This window comes from Zootoca vivipara, chromosome 17, assembly GCF_963506605.1.
Source record: "Zootoca vivipara chromosome 17, rZooViv1.1, whole genome shotgun sequence".
NCBI lineage: Eukaryota > Metazoa > Chordata > Lepidosauria > Squamata > Lacertidae > Zootoca > Zootoca vivipara.
Window position 1 is genome coordinate 34,673,380 of NC_083292.1, and position 19,116 is coordinate 34,692,495.

General features: G+C 46.5%; 2 protein-coding genes across 2 annotated transcripts; both read right to left on the bottom strand.

The window, feature by feature from the left end:
• Window positions 1-8,836, bottom strand: LOC118076066 (protein S100-A4). Its single transcript, XM_035098591.2, has 3 exons — window positions 8,748-8,836; window positions 2,132-2,291; window positions 1-365 (listed from the first exon to the last, which is right to left on the bottom strand). Exons 2-3 carry the CDS (start codon window positions 2,270-2,272, stop codon window positions 201-203), a joined length of 306 nt encoding a protein of 101 aa, XP_034954482.1. The 5' UTR covers window positions 2,273-2,291; window positions 8,748-8,836; the 3' UTR covers window positions 1-200.
• A 148-nt stretch (window positions 8,837-8,984) lies between these two features.
• Window positions 8,985-13,341, bottom strand: LOC118076064 (protein S100-A2). Its single transcript, XM_035098590.2, has 3 exons — window positions 13,233-13,341; window positions 11,963-12,133; window positions 8,985-10,307 (listed from the first exon to the last, which is right to left on the bottom strand). Exons 2-3 carry the CDS (start codon window positions 12,107-12,109, stop codon window positions 10,143-10,145), a joined length of 312 nt encoding a protein of 103 aa, XP_034954481.1. The 5' UTR covers window positions 12,110-12,133; window positions 13,233-13,341; the 3' UTR covers window positions 8,985-10,142.
• Window positions 13,342-19,116: the final 5,775 nt, after the last annotated feature.

The following is a 19,116-nucleotide window of genomic DNA, read 5'->3' on the forward strand; positions in this document are numbered from 1 at the left end:
TGAAGTTTTAAAGCAAACTTTATTGTGGAAAGAGAAAGAGGTGTGGAATAATCTCCTCACGGCACAGCCTCCAGATCAGAGAGGTGTCGTTGATGGGGCCTTTGTGAGGGAGAAGGAGAGAACAGGTGCGAGGCTGAGCTCTCAGGTCTCCGGCCTGCACAGACACCACAATTGCCCTTGATTCTGCCCCACCCCTCAGATCACTTGCTCCTCGGCATCTTGTCGGGGTAGCCCTGGAAGAAATCGTTGCACATCATGGCGACGCAGGCCAGGAAGACGGCGTACTCTTGGAAGTCCACCTCGTTGTCTTTGTTGTTGTCTAAGTTGCTCAAGATCTTCTGGAAACTCGCCTCGTCCTTCTTTTTCTGGGGGAGGGAGGTTGGATTTCATGGTAAAGGTAAAGGGACCCCTGACCATTAGGTCCAGTTGAGACCGACTGGAGTTGCGGCGCTCATCTCGCTTTACTGGCCGAGGGAGCCGGTGTACAGCTTCCAGGCCATGTGGCCAGCATGACTAAGCCGCTTCTGGTGAACCAGAGCAGCGCACGGAAATGCCATTTACCTTCCCGCCGGAGCGGTACCTATTTATCTACTTGCACTTTGACGTGCTTTCGTACTGCTAGGTTGGCAGGTGCTGGGACCAAGCAACGGGAGCTCACCACGTTGCAGGGATTCGAACCGCCGACCTTCTGATTGGCAAGCCCGCGTAGGTTCTGTGGTTTAACCCACAGCGCCACCCGCGTCCTGGATTTCATGCAGGAGGTTTAAAAGGAGATATGGGGTTGTCACAACATGGCCGGGAAGGAACGGGGCTGTCGGACGCCTGCTCCATTGTGCGAGAGCTTTTGTCTCACCAGCTTCGCAGGGAAAAACCGGCTGTTTATTGCTGAATCGGAACGAACGCTGATTCGCAGAAAACCCAGTTGGCATTCATTCTGATTCAGCAGTAAACAGTGGAGGGGGGGAGGGTGTTTCCCTGTTGCCCCAGCCACTCTGGGTTGCTTCTAGCCACAGAGGCTACCTTTGCCCTCCAGGGGCAGGGTCAGACCCAGAGAAGGACTAACCTTTTTGCATGTGCGTGTTTTTAGTTCTTGGACAAAGCAGTGCCATCTGCTGCCTTGGTAAAGGGTTGCTGAAAGGCACACCTTTCAGTTACGTCTGTCTCTCTGACTTGCTTATGCGTCCTGCTTCCCCATTGGGCTTTTGTATAGCCGGCACATGGATGGAGGACGATGGACACTGATAGCCACCAGACTGCTCCAATGGCTTGGAGCGCAAGGCACACCCATCTGCCAGACTGCAGGGCAAAACCAGTTGGGTCTTGCCCAGGGATGGGGAGCCTGTGGCCTTCCGGACTCCAGCTCACATCAGCCCCAGCCAGAATGGTCAGGGACGAAGGGAGCTGGAGCCCTGACCATATCTGGAGGGCCACAGGGCCCCGCACCCCTGTCCCAGACACATGTCCCAACCAATCAGGGATCACCTATTAAATGCACATGCAGAGGTGTGAAGCAGGAATGGGGAGCCCGTGGCCCTCCAGATGTGGTTGGACTCCAACTCCCATCAGCCTCAGCAGGGATGCTGGGAGTTGTTGTCCAACAGCAACTGGAGAGCCCACAGCTCTGCATTAGAAGATGCAATCGGGATAGATGTCGGAAAGGCAAATGTCAGTCTAGTTCAGGGATAGGGAGCCTGTGGGCCCACTAGATGTTGCTGTATTCCAGGCCCCATCATCCATCAGTCAGAGATGATGAGAGCTGTAGTCCATCTGGAGGGCCATAAGTTCCCCACCCTTGTCCTAGGCACATGCCCCAACCAATCAGGGATCACCCAGAGATTCTAGTCCTCATGGTTCAGAATAAAGGGCAGCACGTCTCCAGAGTTTCAGGAAAGGATTCTGTTGCAGCCCTACCTGGAGATGGCAGGGATTGAACCTTCTGCATACAAAGCTGATGTTCTACCACTGAGCTGTCGCCCTTCCCTGAAAAATAATGTACGTTTCTAGTCCTCATGGTCTAGTAGCTCTCCAGGATTTCAGGAAGCGATTCTCCTGCAGCCTTCCCTGGATATGCAGGGGACCTTCTTGCGGAGGAGATGTCCCCCCCCCATTGAGGTTCCCTCCTTTGACTTACCCCGAGGAACCCAGGCAGCTCCTTCAGAAGCAGCTCTTTCAGCTCTGCCTTGTTCAGCTTGTACTTGTCTCCTTCCTTTCCGGAGTAGTTGTGGAAAGTTGTGACCATCGCCTCCAGGGCTTTTTCCAGGGGACTCGCCATTTTTGGGTGCTCTTGGAACCTGGCAGTGGCAGAAGAGTGGGTTGGGAATGAGAAAGCTGGCCAGGTGTTGGACGGTGGGGACACTTGCCCATTGAGACTGACCGGGCAGAAAACAGGGAAGCCAATTCCGCCTTTGTCCCCATCTTCCTCCTCCTCCTCCCTTCTGCAAAGGCAACACTAAGGCTACGTTCACACCAGATATTTAAATCACTATGATACCATTTTAAACACTCATGGCTTGCCCCAAAGAATTCTGGGAGCTGTGAATTGTTATGGGTGCTGTTAGGAGACCCGAACTTCATTCCCAGAGTGGTTTGACAAGCAATCCCTTTTCTTCCCGGGGAACTCTGGGAATTGTAGTTCTGTGCCTCGCATAGAGCCCCAAGTGGTTGGAATTTGTACTGCAACATAATTGATATATTCTTCACGGGAGTCTTGTAGACATAGCCAAGGGTCAATATACTCATTTGAACAAGCACGGTGCAAGTGCTGTCAATCACATTATAGTCTCTCCTTCATCAACAAGTTAATGCAAAGCGGCTAAGAAAGTTATGGCTAAGACAACTGGGGATTCTCGTAAGAATCCATCAGAGGAATTCATGCAAACTTTGATCAAACGTTGTTTGGGTTATGAGACTCCGCTAAACACCAAGAAACTGAACATTAAACAGGTTTAAATGGTGGTACGATTGGTGCCTTTAAAGCATCACAAGGAGTGAATCAAGGTTGCATTCTGGCTCCCACTCTTTTAACGTCTAGATTAATGATTTGGTGCCAACGCAAAACTTCCCACTGCAGTAATTAGGGACAGAAAAATCTCAATAGTGATGTATACAGATTATTAAGTGCTCCTCTTTCTTTCCCGATTGGGCGTCAAAAAATCTCTTGGAGGTGTTCAGCACATACTGTAACCAGGAATGCCTATCTATAAATTAAGATCAACAGTATGATGTTTGGCAAACATAGTCCTAGGTATAAATGCTGCTTAGAAAGGGACACAGGTAGCACTGTGGTCTAAACCATTGAACCTCTTGGCCTTGCTGATCAGAAGGTCGGCGCTTCAAATCCCTGCAACAGGCTGAGCTCCCGTTACTCTGTCCCAGTTTCTGCCAACTTAGCAGTTCAAAAGCACACCAGTGCAAGTAGATAAATAGGTATCGCTGTGGCGGGAAGGTAAACGGCGTTTCCATGCACTCTGGTTTCTGTCATGGTGTCCCGTTGCACCAGAAGCAGTTAAGGCAGGCATCCCCAAACTGCGGCCCTCCAGATGTTTTGGCCTACAACTCCCATGATCCCTAGCTAACAGGACCAGTGGTCGGGGAAGATGGGAATTGTAGTCCAAAACATCTGGAGGGCCGAAGTTTGGGGATGCCTGGGTTAAGTCATGCTGGCCACATGACCCGGAAAGCTGTCTGTGGACAAACGCCGGCTCCCTCAGCCTGAAAGCGAGCTGAGCGCCACAACCCCATAGTTGCCTTTGACTGGACTTAACCATCCAGGGGTCCTTTACCTTTTTTTCTTTTTACCTTTGCTGCTTAGATCAGCAAGCTATAGGACAGGTGCGCTCATTTAGAAACCTGGGTCTACTCATTAGCGAAACCCTCTCTTGGAAGTGTCATAATGGAGACAATGCAAGTCAAAGCACAGAAAACCATAGGGGCATTGATGAAGTTCAGTTGCAATAGGAGAGGGTAGCTGATTGAACCTGCCCTAAAGATATTTGGTAGCAAAATGCTTACTCAAGTGCTCTATGTTGTTGAAATCTGGGGCTCTGATTTGAACTCTTATTAAAATTTTGTAAACGGTGCAGAAGATATATATTTGGAAGCTACACTTTCTACCATCAGGAATATTAGCAGTTCTTCTTCGTAAAGAATACAGGTGACCAAAATTCAAGGCATGAGCAGACTGCACTCAATTAAACTACCTTTAAAAAATTGCTCCTATGCCTATTGAGCATTTTCCTGTGCTATGGAATTGGGTGATAACCAGCTCTGGAAAGCAGCTTCTCAAGATAGTTTAGACTATTATTATTTCCCAGAACTGAGCTCTGCTTCGTTGAGGAGTAAATGCGAACTAGGTAAAGGTAAAGGTAAAGGTACCCCTGACCGTTAGGTCCAGTCGCGGACGACTCTGGGGTTGTGGCACTCATCTCGCTCTATAGGCCGAGGGAGCCGGCGTTTGTCCACAGACAGCTTCCAGGTCATGTGGCCAGCATGACTAAGCCACTTCTGGCAAACCAGAGCAGCACACTGAAATGCCGTTTACCTTCCCGCCGGAGTGGTACCTATTCATCTACTTGCACTTTAACGTGCTTCCAAACTGGTAGGTGGGCAGGAGCTGGGACCGAGCAACGGGAGCTCACCCCATCACGGGGATTCGAACCGCTGACCTTCTGATCGGCAAGCTCAGTGGTTCAGACCACAGAGCCACCCGCGTCCCAAGTGCGAACTAAGGGATTGCCTTTTCTGGATAGAATCCAGAAGGAACCTCCCACAAACAATTTCCCCCTTGGTATCCAGGGACCCAGGTGGCGCTGTGGTTAAACCACTGAGCCTAGGGCTTGCTGATCAGAAGGTCGGCGGTTCGAATCCCTGTGACGGGCTGAGCTCCCGTTGCTTGGTCCCAGCTCCTGCCAACCTAGCAGTTCGAAAGCACGTCAAAATGCAAGTAGATAAATAGGAACCGCTACAGCGGGAAGGTAAACGGCGTTTCCATGTGCTGCTCTGGTTTGCCAGAAGCGGCTTTGTCATGCTGGCCACATGACCTGGAAGCTATACGCCGGCTCCCTCGGCCAATAATGCGAGATGAGCGCGCAACCCCAGAGTCGGTCACGACTGGACCTAATGGTCAGGGGTCCCTTTACCTTTTTATCCGCTCTCGAGAAAAGAGCATTCCAGAACTAATTATCTGACCACACTCTCGCCAGACAAGAAATGCTTTGATTGAGCTGCATCATTTCCAAGTGATGCCCACTGCAGTCTTGGATGGTCGCTTCAACAAGATCCATCATTCAAATGAGTGGTCGCTTCCACCTGAGGTTAACCAAAAATACAAAGTCTATTTTTGGTTAACCTCAGGTGGAAGACATTACTCATTATCTGTTACCTTGTCCCTTGTATAGAGAGCCCCAAGAGATCGCTTTCTGAAATCTTTGCACATACAAGCAAACAGGCCCATCCTGGCAGAAATGGATTGGTTTCTTTTGAGTGACAATAAGACCTTTGTATCATACAGAGTGGCCCTTTTTGCACTGGCTGGAAGAAAAACAACAACAAGCAGGAAAAAGGAGTTAGATAAAATCACTATAAATTGTTGTGGTGATTTGGAGGTTTAATCTGGAGTCAAGCTGGAATTTGAGTTTGTTGGTGTCTCTGGTAATTCTGGAGGTTGGAAAATTGGATTCTAAAAAGGCAAGATAATATTAGAACTGCAGATGTCAGAGATGCACAAGGGAAACTGTGTTTTAACACTAAGGAAAGTCTTTTTTATATTATGGATTTTTACCTTATGGGCGTATGGTCTGTATTATTTTATTAACGCTTTTGCTTAATGCAAGCCTTTGTCTAGAACAATAAACTTATGACATGGGTGGCATCAGAGTCTATATTTTTATTTTTCATCGCCTCCAGACTGAGGTTTGCTGAAGGAAGACAACACCCAGCTTTAGTCAGCCACAGAATCTGGAGATGGTAGAAAAAGGAAATGGGAAACTCTGAGTCATGATGAAATAATCAGTAGTAGAATTTGGTGGCAAAGTCAGAGGAGGCTTGAGTAAAACAGATGGGAGGGGGGAACTCCAGAAAGGAATCCGTACTTATTCGGGTGGAGGTGATACCCCTGTCCCCTAAACTGATGGTTGTTCCTCTTGATCCCAGACATGTGGGAGAATTTAGTTGCAGTCAGTCACTGGTTTTGGAGGGCAGGAGGTGAGGAAAGTACATTGTGTGCATGTTCTGGCACACCTTTTAGAGTTAAGTGTCAAGAGGCCAGTCCTTATGACTAGCAGGTTCTACCTGGAGGGAGGGACCGTTTTAGGGATGAGAAAACCATTCCATTTCACTTTCCCGCAGTTCCTCATTTTTCCAACTTTAAGTTCAGCACTCCACATTTCCACATCAGCTTTCTTCCTTGAACCCCGATTAAAAATATTTTTTTAATTTTTTTAAAGAATTGAGCCTGAGCTTGTTCCCCCCCTCCCTCCCATGAAAATTCATCAGCAACTTAGTGCAAAATTTCCCCCAATAAGACACATCCTTGGAGGTCGTTTTGCCTAATATAATGCATTCTAGTTTCATGGATTAGCACATTTTAAGGCACACATTCCCCTAATCTATGCCTTTTGGGAGGGGGGGGTTACACATTACTTGGCTGGAGAACCGCTTGGCAAAATTCAAAGAAGTGCGAATTTTCAAAGGTTGGTTGTGTTTTAGTTCTTGTGCTATTTTGGAAAGAGTGGGTTATACTGTATAGGTTTGTTTGCCTTTAAATACAAATTGAGCTGAATCCCCCCCCCCCAAAGTCGCTACCTAGCTGATCGTGATCCACAAGGAGAAAAGTCGCTTTGTGATCAGCTGAATGCGCAGTCTGATATAGGGCAGGATAGACACACATAGGATTGCACTGAGAATTGCTGTACCGAGTATTTGAAGCATCCTTCTGTATTTGTCATGGCTTCCCCACCACCACCACAAATAATCCTGGGAACCGTCATTTGTTAGGGGTGCTGAGAGTTGTTAGGTGACAAACACTCCCCCCCCCAAATTCTCCACCCAGAGCCCCAATTTCCAGAGTCAATCCATCTCTCTTCCTGTGAAACTGGCAATTGCAGCTCTGTGAGGGGAATATTTGCTGTCACACACAGAGAGACACACTACTTCTCATTCGAAATGAAAGGCAAGGACCAGCTATCAGGTTCTGAAAGAATCAGTGCCTTCTAGTTGTCCAGAATCTGACCATGGGTTGTGGGGGGGGGCGGCGGGAAGCAATGCCTCCTACTTTAAAAAGCCACACCCTTTAGCCACTGGGAATCTGAGCATGCGTAGAGTGCTATTATTTGGTAGGAAAGTCCTATTATAGTCGTACCTCGGCTCCCAAACGTCTTGGGAGTCCAATGTTCTGGCTCCCGAACGATCGAAAATCGGAAGTGAGCGTTCCGGTTTTGGAACATTCTTTCGGAAGCTGAACGTCTGACAAGGCTTCTGCGGCTTCCGATTGGCTGCAGGAGCTTCCCGCAGTCAACCAGAAGCTGCGCTTGGGTTTCCGAACGTTTCAGAAGTCGAACGGACTTCCAGAACGGATTCCGTTCAACTTCCGAGGTACGACTGTATAGATAGATGAATAGATAGATACCTAGGCAGCCACACCCTTTATTCACTGAGCATGTGCAGAGTGCTGTTTGGGGATGGGGAGAGAAAGCCCTGGCTGCTATAAAAACAAACCCACAGCCATTAGCTGCTGGGAACCCGAGTGCATGCAGAGTGCTACCCTTCCTGTTTGCTGAATAACAGCCCCTTTGCAAGCATATTGGATTGCGTAGGAATCAGAGGCGTCCTGTTGTAGAGTCGCTGTTCTGCTCTCTGTTGCTACCTGTGGTAAGACTCTGGCTGAAGGGAGTGGAGGGACACAATGCTGTGCATGCCACTCACTGGAGAAACAAATTGCACTTCTGCAAAATATGGATGAAATTTGGGTGAAAACAGTCATTCTTACATCTATCGAATCCTGGCGTAATTCACTGAAGAACATCTGGGGACTTGAGCTCCTTTCCAGGGCTGGTAGCATTAAGTGCCTACCTCGCTGCAAAGAGGTCTGTTTTTTGTGTGTGGGTGAGATCCCACGTCAAGAATCATACTCGGAAATGGACACATTGAAATCGATGGACTTACGTAACGTTGAGTTGCAGCCGTATTACTCCTCCTCACAGCAGACCCACAGAAGTTAATCAGCATGGGGTTGTATCCAACCACATTCTGCTCAGGGCCATTGCAGTTAACAAACCTGAGTTCGTGTCGATTAACTTCAGTGGGTCTACTCTGAGTAGGGCTACCTTTGACTACAGCTCAACGGTGAATTTTGGCCCCTTAACTTCACTGTGCCTGCTCTAAGTAGAACTTAGTTGGGTAACCACCATAGCTGCCAAGTTTTCCCTTTTCTCACGAGGAAGCCTATTCAGCATAAGGGAAAATCCCTTAAAAAAAGGGAGAACTTGGCAGCTATGGTAACCACCCTAAAAAAACCCACTGATTCCTGTGGGTCTACTCTAAGTAGGGTATATTTGGCTACCACTCCCAAGCCACAAGGAAGTTCTGCACTTCTGGAACTGCTCCTGGACTCCGGCCAGCAGAACATCAGGCTGAAACTGATCCCCTCAGGAAGACAGCATCATCCTTGTTCTATTGACAAGGGTTTAATTTAATTTAATTTTTTTAAAGAAAAACAGACTAGGCGCTTAAAAATAACAAACAAGACTTACCACAGCAACCAAACACCAAAGCGATCGAGGAGGCTACAGGGCAGGATATGAGGGCTTGTGACAACTCAAGCCATATTTAAAGCCTCGGCAAATCCGGCCTTTTATTTCGGTTGCGAAAAGTGTACACCCACCGGGTTCAGAAAGAGACCAATAAGGATCTCCCCCCAGGGTGTGTTTTTGTGGGGGAGGCTGGTGAGGATGCCAGGGCCATTGTGATCGCTGCCCCGCCCCTCTCTTTTGCACTCATCCTCGCAGCCCTCTCTCCAAATTCCCAGACCGATTCTTTCCAGCTGTCTGGCACAGAACGGCCTTGAAATGCCAGCTTTGGAAAGGCCGGCGTAGAAGTTCCAGAAAACAGGAGCGGGAGGGAAAGCAAGGGATGGCAAGTCAGAACAAGGGGAAAGAATAAGCAATGGGAAATGATGAGAGATGTGTCTTTAATGCACCAGGTCCGCTGGTAAAATAATTTTTATTCTTGGTAGTCGCGCCTGCCCTGTGGAATGCCCTCCCATCAGATGTCAATGAAATAAACATCTATCTGACTTTTAGAAGACATCTGAAGGCAGGGAGGGTTTTGTTCTACTGTTTGAGGTTGTGCGTTTTAATATTTTGCTGGAAGCTGCCCAGAGTGACAGGGGCAACTAGTCTGATATAGAAATAATAAAATAAAATAAAATAGTTATTGCTGTTATTGCTATTATTATATAAATGTCTAAGACTGATAAGTCTGAAAGTATCTAGTAGCCTCTCCTGACACATTCAACTCCCACTCTCACAGCTCAGTTTTCGGAGACAGTTCAAGACAGCAGTCTTCCATGATCCTTGGTATATACACTGGTACCTCAGTTTATGAACAGCCCTGTTAATTAACTATTTGGTTTACGAACTCCGCAAAACCAGAAGTAGTGTTCCGGTTTGCGAACTTTACCCTGGTCTAAGAACGGAATCCGAACGGTGGAAGGGCACTGGTAGCGGGAGGCCTCATTAGGGAAAGCGCGCCTTGGTTTAAGAACGGATTTGGTTTAAGAATGGACTTCAGGAGCGGATTAAGTTCGCAAACCGAGGTACCACTGTATAACATTTCTATGACATTTTACACTTCTAACTTTGAGGCTCTTTCCCTCAAAGGTATGAGATGCTAAGGATCTGTCGCTCCACTACATTGTTGTTACTTTTTGTTTTATCCTTTCAGAAGCCCTTTTTTCTTGTTCTATTTCCCCATTTGTCTTGAGGCCCAAAACTGCTTTCTCGACTTAAGTAACAAAACGAAATAAAGACAAAGTTGATGAGAAAGAAGACGTGTCTCGAGATTTCAGAGACGGACACGGGGACCTCCTGGCACGGTTTTCCAACCTGCTTTGCAACCTTGGGCGAGTTGGGGCGCCATCTTGGTTTTCATAGCAGTCGGGGCTGGACCGGAGGGCTGTTCTGAAAGAAGTCGTGGAAGAAGGTGCAGGCCGCCGCGATGAAGCGAATGTACTCTTCAAAGTCCACTTGGTTGTCCTTGTTCGTATCCAGCAATGCCATCAACTCTTCCAAAGCACCGTCTTTTATTTGAAGCTAGGAAAGGAAAAGAAATGAATGGTTGAGAATGGAGAGGAATGATCGGGGACTGAGGGTCCCTTACAGAATTATCAGCCTAATCATCACCATCATCGAATGAGGGATCATTAAAGAATTATTATTATTGTAATTTCCCCAATATATACATAGAAATGTAAGTTTGTCATCATGCTGCAGTTCAGGTGGCCACCAACTGCAGCATGATGAATAGCAGGCAGACAGGAGGGTGAGGAAGCAATGCAGTCCAGATGAGATGTTTGTGGTTTAGAAAGGTGGAGGAGCTTTGGGGAGAACTGTGGGGGGATATGTAAAGGGGTGGGTGAGGTGTAAAGGAAAGGGGGCTAGTCAGATGTGGGGGAATGGTGGTTGGCAAAAGGTAGGTGGGTTGGCGAGCAGCCGCAGCAGCCCCTAGTTGTTGCTGTTGTTAGTCTTGACTGATGGGACCTTTAAGAATTATCAGCATGGTACAACAACAACAACAACAACAACAACAACAACAACAACAACAACAACATGATCATAGACTTGTAGACTTGGAAGCAACAATGAGGCCTATCTACTCCAACCTCTCTGTAATGCAGAGTGACTGGGGCAATCCAGCCAGATGGGCAGGGAATAATTCTTATTATTAACCTTACATGGGGCTCAAACCCACGACCCTGAGATTAAGAACCGCATGTTCTTACAATGAGTTGGAAAAAAAATGTTTAAAATAACTTTTTCTAAAAACCCCAAAGCTTTTCTTTTAGGAATTCTAGGTGCTGAAATCCCAAGGGAGCAGAAAAGACTATTTATGTAAGCGACCACGGCTATGTGGATGTTATTGGCCCAGAGATGGAAAGAAATAAAGTCTCTACCAGAGAAGAATGGCAGATCAATTGATGGATTATGCTGAATTGGCAAAAATGACCAGAAGAATCAGAAATCAGGAACACCAGAATTTTAATAAAGAATGGGGGGAAATTATAATTTATCTTAAAAACCATTGTAAACAGTTAAAAAGGTTAGTAGGACTGGAATAACACTTGTAGTTTAATGGTGAATTTTGGACATAACGGAGATGTAAAAGTTTTGGATTATCATCAAAGAGAAAGGAGGAAATGATTAACAACAGGACCCACAAAGGGGAGGAGGAAAGTCCAAGAGATTCCTTGGAATTTTGTTTTTATGCTGTATGTTTGATATGTGACTGTAAAACTTTGATTTGTAAAACCAAATAAACAAATCTTTAAAAAGCACGCTTCATGTTCTACCAACTGAGTTATCCTGTATGATGATGTATTGATGACTGTGATTATTGTGATGCTGTTGCTGCTGCTGATAATAATAATAATAATAATAATAAACAAACAAACAAACAAACAAACAACTATTTATATACCACCTATCAACTGAGCCCCCTTTACAGGGATAATTTGGAAATCTACGAAACTGCCCCAGGCACCTCAAAATACACATTTCACAGAAAGAATACTGGTGGCATTCAGAATCCCCCTCCAAAACAGGCAGATTTCTGATGAATTTTCATAAGGATTTTCTCTCACACACGCACATACACACTGCTGCGAAAATGTGGAGAATGGATCGGAACAAATTCCATCCGCAACCCATAATGCTCAGGAGACCGAGAATGGGGTTGGAAGGAGACCTACGGTTTTCAGGCTGGGAAGCTCGTTTTCCAGCAGTTCCTTCAGTTCCCCTTTGCTGAGTGTGCGCCTGTCGCCTTCCTTCCGGCAGTAGCGCTGGAAAGTGCAAACCAGCCCGCCGAGGGCCTGCTCCAGAGTCTGATACTGCTCCATCGCTGAATCCGTTGGCCAACAACCCTGCAAGGCGAGGAGATGGGTGGATGAAGGGGGTGGCTATTTTTATGCATTGATTAAAGACAAAACATTTGCATCACTTCTCAAGCGATGTTTCCCAAAGCCATGTAGAAATAAAAACCGTAAACAAAGGTAGTGCATTTAATATGCAGTCCCTGATTGGTTGGGACATGTGTCCAGGACAGGGGATGATGGGAGTTGGAGTCCAGCAACTTCTGGAATGCCACAGGTTCCCTGCTAGGGATCTACCTCAGGGATGGGGATCCTTTTAAAGTCCAAGTACCAAATTTTCTTTTTGGCAATCTTTGGCATGCCAGGGGTGGGCAGAGCTATAAGCAAAAGTGAGCAGAATATTAATCTACCCATATCATCGCCCTCCATCCAGGCAAGCAAGAGGATACCTTCTAGCCAGTTGTAAACACTGAAGAAAGGTGGGAAGGTGTGTGTCCTAGACAGAACGGGCATGGCAAGGAGATAAGTATGGCTTGGGAAGAAACCTAGGGACCAGATGGAGGACTATGTTCATCTCCAGACCTGAAGTCCACCATCTATGTGATTTTCCCTTCTTGCAATTCCTAGCATACTGCCTCCAACAGAGGAAGCAGAACATGATCATCAGAGTTAGTAGCCACTGAGAGCCTTACGATCTTCCATAATTTAGTCTAATCCCCTTTTAAAGCCATCTAGGCTGGTGGCCATCACAGCAATGTCAACCACTTACAGGCTACATAAGGAGAGTGCTGCTTGGATCACACCAATGCCCCATCTAGTCCAGCATCCTGTTCTCACAGTGGCCACCCAAAGGGAAGCCCAAAAGTTTTGTTGAGCAAAACAGCAAATCTTCCAGTCCTGTGGTTTTCAGCCACTGGTATTCAGAAGCAGAGAATCTCAACATTGGAGGTAGATCGTAGCCATCAGAGTTGGATAGACCTTTGGGTTGTTGAGTGAGTCCTTGAAGGCTTCTTCTTCCAGAGACTGTCTCTCCTCCCCTCTGGCTGAGCCACATTTGACATAGCAAGATACGGCACCGACATGTAACAAAAGCACCAGCAACTCTCCCCGCCCCTCCACACACAAAAACGGGTAGCAGCATAATACCCACCGAGATCTCCCAAGTCTCAAGTTCCCTTGTGCAGGAGGAAGGCTGAGCTTCAAGTCTCCCGACCTGTCCAGGATTGCCTTCTGCTGCTCCTACCAATGCTGCCAAGCCCTCCTGCGCCCAGACAGGCAGGCCTTGGGAACAGAGGTGACCCACCCATCAGTTGCATCACATCACCTGATCCTGATCCACACCCTGCCTTGCTTCGGGAGAAGATATATACTGCTTTTGTCTGGCACCCTCAAAAAGCCCCAAGCTCATTTTAAAAAACCACTCTTCCACCCAGCATCTCATTTTCTTAAAATGGTTTTCTGCCCAGGAGGTATGGGCACATTTCCCTGCCTGCAGTTTCAAATTCCTCTATCGATTTCGCCCCAAAGAATCCTGGGGGCCACAGTCGGTGAAGGGTGCTGAAAGTTGTTTAGAGATCCTTATTCCCTTCACTGAGCTACCATTCCCAGAGCGGTTTCAGGAGGGGAGCAGGGGCATCTCCTAACAACTCACACCACCTTATTTAAACTACAGCTCCCAGAATCCTTTGGGGGAGCCATGACTGCCTAAAGTATCGTAGTGCTTTAAAAATCTGGCATGAATGTGGCCCAAGATTAAGGAGGAGGAAGTATGGGTGGGGGCTGGTTGAGGGCAGACTGTGTTCGGCAGGGCAGTGCCTCACTTTCCCTAATCGGTGAGTCTCCACTGGACTGAGTGGAGCGTCTCCGCCCCCATAGTTCTGCCCGGACACTGAGGTCCAGCGCTGAGGGTCTTCTGGCGGTTCCCTCGCTACGAGAAGCCAAGTTACAGGGAACCAGGCAGAGGGCCTTCTCGGTAGTGGCACCCACCCTGTGGAATGCCCTCCCACCAGAGGTCAAAGAGAACAACAATTACCAGACCTTTAGAAGGCATCTCAAGGTAGCCCTGTTTAGGGAAGCTTTTAATGTTTGATGGATTTCTGTATTTTAATGTTTTGTTGGAAGCCGCCCAGAGTGGCTGGGGGAACCCGGCCAGATGGGCAGGGTATAAATAATAATAATAATAATAATAATAATAATAATAATAATAATAATAAATTGTCACAATCACCTGCTCAGCAACCATGGTACAGGTGCTTTGAAGTCCACCTATATGAGAAAAGCCTGGGCAATGCGACTGAGCTATCAGTTCTTCTGCCTGAATGTGTGTTTTAAACTGGGGTGAATTCTGAAAGTGCTTCTGTTTTAAATGCAGAGGGGGTTTTGCGCGGGTGTGTGGAGTCTTTTAATTATGGAATTGCTTTTTTTAAAAAAATGTAAATTCTTATGGGGCTATATATGTATGAAGAGTGGTACAAAGGTACTCTAAACAAAATCCCTTGATGGTACAGTCTTCTTCTTCTTCTTCTTCTTCTTCTTCTTCTTCTTCTTCTTCTTCTTCTTCTTCTTCTTCTTCTTCAGCAATCACTCGTAGCCAAGTAATATTGTCTTCCATGAACACGGTTTTAACTGAAGAAGTGTGCATGCACACAAAAGCTCATACCTATGACAAACTTAGTTGGTCTCTAAGGTGCTACTGGAAGGATTTTTTTTATTTTGCTTTGACTACATCAGACCAACACGGCTACCTACCTGTAACGGTTTTAACAGTGATTGTGGAGGCCAATTCTGGATCCACATGTCCTACCACAGTGGGGACATAGGTTTCCAGGAGGGAGTCGATCACGGTGTAGGTTTGCCAAGGGTGCCTCCCTCTTAGCACGTTTCTCCCTTGCGTCCTGAGTTCGAGCGTCTTCAAAGCATTACAGTCATATATATGTCAACGCTGATGTAAGCCTCATTGAACTTGGTAGGATTTACTGCCAGGTAAATTTGTAAGATCCCTATCCATTCTGAAGGAAATCAGCCCCGAGTGCTCACTGGAAGGACAGATCCTGAAGCTGAGGCTCCAATACTTTGGCCACCTCATGAAAAGAGAAAACTCCCTGGAAAAGACCCTGATGTTGGGAAAGATGGAGGGCACTAGGAGAAGGGGATGACAGAGGACGAGATGGTTGGACAGTGTTCTCGAAGCTACGAAAATGAGTTTGACCAAACTGCGGGAGGCAGTGCAAGACAGGAATGCCTGGCGTGCTCTGGTCCATGGGGTCACAAAGAGTCGGACACGACAAAACAACAACATGAAGCAGGATTTGAGCACAAGAGCAACCTCCCCTGCTGCGGTTTCCAGCAACTGGTATTTGGGAACATTTGCTGCCTGCAACATGGGGGAGAGAGCACAGTCTCCATTATGAGCTAGTAGCCTTCTCCTCCGTCAATTTGTTCGATCTTCTTTCAAAGCCATTCAAGCTGATGGCCACCACTGCCTATCTTGTGGCAGCGAGTTCCATAGTTCAACTATGCGATGCACACACGCACAAAGAGCCCAAGCCTACACCGGATCGTCTACTCGGAAGTAAGCCCCATTGAGTTCAGTAGGGCTGACTACCAGGGAAGTGTGTGTACAGGATTGTGCTCAAATAATCTCACAGGAGGCCTGTTAAGATCATGCATGTTTCTCTCTCTGCCTACCGAGCATGAATGAGATCAGAATTGGGGGGGGGGGGACGGGACAGCTCCTTTCTTTTGCCGAGCAAGAACACACTGTCTTAAAAATAGTATCCGGTGTGTATATAATGTGTCATTTTTGGACGAAGGTAAATTATATGCTTCTCTTCTCTCTCTCTCTCTGGCTTCTGCTCACGAACTTTTCTGTCAATTACAACACTTCAGAGTTATAAATGCATTTGCACAATTGCAAGGGTGCATACGAATGCAGTTTTCTAAGAGACACTTGTAAAAATCTAAAGTTAATTTGTTTTTAAGTGCTCTGGAAAAGTGGATTGGCTCCTCCTGAGAGATTTTGTGTGCTGCTGTGGAACTAGGAAGTAGGGGGGGTATAAGAAGAGAAAGGAGAATCAACAGTTTCGTTTTGGGGGAAACTATGGAAAAATTGAGCAAGGGCTTTTCTTCTTCCCTTTTTTTTAAAAAGGGAAACAACTCAGTGGTTCTGCTCTGTGGGTGTCTTCCTCAGCCTTTAGACTGGGCAAAAGCTTTTATAAAAAATGGAATAAAGTTTGTTAGTGGGATTTTTGTTTTGTTTTTAAAGAAACATGCAAGTTCTATCCCAGACAAACACCGTTCCCAATTCTGCATAGGCAGACAGGCTGCCTTTCATGGGAGCCCCATGTCACAGTGGTGTGAGAAAGTTACATTTTTATTTGGGAATATGGGGTGTCTAACCTACGGAGGGAGGGGGGTGGGATTTCACAATTTTATATTCTGCACGGAGAGATGTCAGATCTTTCTGCCTACAGAGAGGTGATGGAACAGAAGAAGAGAACAGTGAGAGGCAGGTCAGAGTGGCTTTTCTCAGGGCGTGAGACTGAGGAAGAGGGAAGCCTTCCCAGATGAGAGCTGGGAGAATTCAATTCTCTGAATGTGGATTGAAAATTAAAATATCATGGAGGGGTGTGTGGAACCTCGGTTTATGAACACCTCGGTTTATGAATTTTCGGTTTACGAACACCGCGGACCCATCTGGAACGGATTAATTCACTTTCCATTACTTTCTTTTTTTCTTTTCTTTTTTTTTGGAAAATAAAAATCCTTTATTGATATATTCGAATAAAAAATACATGTGCACGAACAAATCAAACATATACATCTACAAAAATTAGTTACATGACAATGTCCTATTGCGATTAAAAAAAGAAAAGGAAAAGAAAGGAAAAGAAAGATAGAAGGAGCAAGAAAATTTTGATCACAATAAGGATAAGAAAGAAAAAAAAGAAGAAAGAAAAGAGAGGGAAAGTACAGACACTTTCCATTTCTTTCAATGGGAAAGTTCGCTTCAGTTTATGAATGCTTCAGTTTATGAACAGACTTCCGGAACCAATTGTGTTCATAAACCGAGGTATTTTCCCTTTCCCCACATTTTTCTTCTCCCCCACCTTCTCTTTCTTTCCTCCTTTCTACCTCTTCTTTTTTCTGCATTATATTATCATCATCATCATCATCATCATCATCATCATCAAATCATAGAGTTGGAAGAGACCACAAGGGTCATCCAGTCCAACTCCCTGCCAAGCAGGAAACACCATCAAAGCATTCTTGACATGTGCCTGTCAAGCCTCTGCTTAAAGACCTCCAAAGAAGGAGACTCCACCACACTCCTTGGTAGCAAATTCCACTGCCGAACAGCTCTTACTGTCAGGAAGTTCTTCCTAATGTTTAGGTGGAATCTTCTTTCTTGTAGTTTGAATCCATTGCTCCGTGTCCGCTTCTCTGGAGCAGCAGAAAACAACCTTTCTCCTTCCTCTATATGACATCCTTTTATATATTTGAACATGGCTATCGTATCACCCCTTAACCTTCTCTTCTCCAGGCTAAACATACCCAGCTCCCTAAGCTGTTCCTCATAAGGCATTGTTTTCAGGCCTTTGACCATTTTGGTTGCCCTCTTCTGGACACGTTCCAGCTTGTCAGTATCCTTCTTGAACTGTGGTGCCCAGAACTGGACACAGTACTCCAGGTGAGGTCTGACCAGAGCAGAATACAGTGGTACTTATCATTATCATTATTATAGACTAGTTGAGTTTCCCCTTTTTCCCTTTTCTTCTGCCCCCCCCTTTCCTCTCTCTTTCTTTAGTCCTCTTCTTTTTTCTGTAATTTTTATTATTATTTTAGACCAGTTGCGTTTTTATTGTACCCTGTGTTGAAAACTCCTAATAAAATCGAAGAGGCATCAGATCCCTTCCACAATTAACCTTCCTTGACAACAAGGAGCAGGGAGGGGTACCTATTACACCCTCTCTGATAATTCACGTTTAGGAACTTGCTTTCATACCCGGTCATGCCATTGAATCCATCTGGCTTAGGGCTGTCAACTCTGACTGGCAGCCTCCCTCCAGGGTTTCAGGCAGGGAGAATTTCCCAGGTTATGCCTGGAGTTGATGGGGATTGAAGCCGGTACATTCTGTGCGCAAAGAATGAGATTAACCCCTGAGCCCTGGGCCTTCCCCCCGAAGAACAGAGAAGTTATTGCCACCTTCATAATAAAGAGCTGCTTTTTGAAATTAGCTAGCTGCCTTCGACTGAGTCAGACCATTGGTCTGGGTTAGGGATGTCAACACTGACTGACAGCCACCCTCCAGGGTTTCAGGCAGGGAGTCTCTCCCAGTCCTATCTGGAGAGGCCGGGTTTCGAATCTGGGGCCCTCTGCATGCAAAGCAAGGGCTCTACCAATGATCTACAGTCCTTCCTCCTATAAGAAACAGGGATGCTGTCTTACCCTCCAAATTTTCAGAGATGAAAACAGGAAGACCCCCGGGCAACCTGCCTTTGCTCTGCCAAAACCTGTTCCATCTTGTGGCTTCTGGGGAAGAGTGGTATAAATAAGCTGGTCACGGGGTTCCTTTGAAAAACAAGCAGAAATCCCTTTAAGGATGTTTCGTTGCACAATGAATGCGGTTGCGCTTAGTTTAGAATTGGTGCCACTGAGACCCACTTTGCAAGTTTGTTTTGTTTTGTTTTAAATAAAAGAGAGATAAGCAGTTAGGCAGGGTGGAGACATTTCTGATCTGATTTGTACCTGCTCTTTTATATCACAGCTGCATGAAACGAGGGGACGTGCGGGGACCTGCAACCAAATGTTGCAGCGTGGCGAAGTTGCTTCTGTTTCAGATTCCAACCGTTTCGTTCTCTCCTTTCCTCCACATTTCCCATTCTCCGAGGAGCCACAGGTGAGAGCTGAGTGCAGGCGGGGGGGGGACCAAAGGTTGACAAACTACCCCAGAAGAAGCACCACCAGAGGTAGTGCCCCTCCCCAACGCTAGGGCTGCCATGCACTGGGAATTTCCCAGACATATCCGGGATTT

Excerpts from the sequence above, each read along its gene's own strand:
- LOC118076066 (XM_035098591.2), bottom strand. The coding sequence starts at position 2,272 with ATGGCGAGTCCCCTGGAAAAAGCCCTGGAGGCGATGGTCACAACTTTC. Across the intron at positions 366-2,131 it reads AGCTGCCTGGGTTCCTCGGG|AAAAAGAAGGACGAGGCGAG; the intron begins GTAAGTCAAAGG and ends TCCCTCCCCCAG.
- LOC118076064 (XM_035098590.2), bottom strand. The coding sequence starts at position 12,109 with ATGGAGCAGTATCAGACTCTGGAGCAGGCCCTCGGCGGGCTGGTTTGC. Across the intron at positions 10,308-11,962 it reads AGCTTCCCAGCCTGAAAACC|CTTCAAATAAAAGACGGTGC; the intron begins GTAGGTCTCCTT and ends TTCCTTTCCTAG.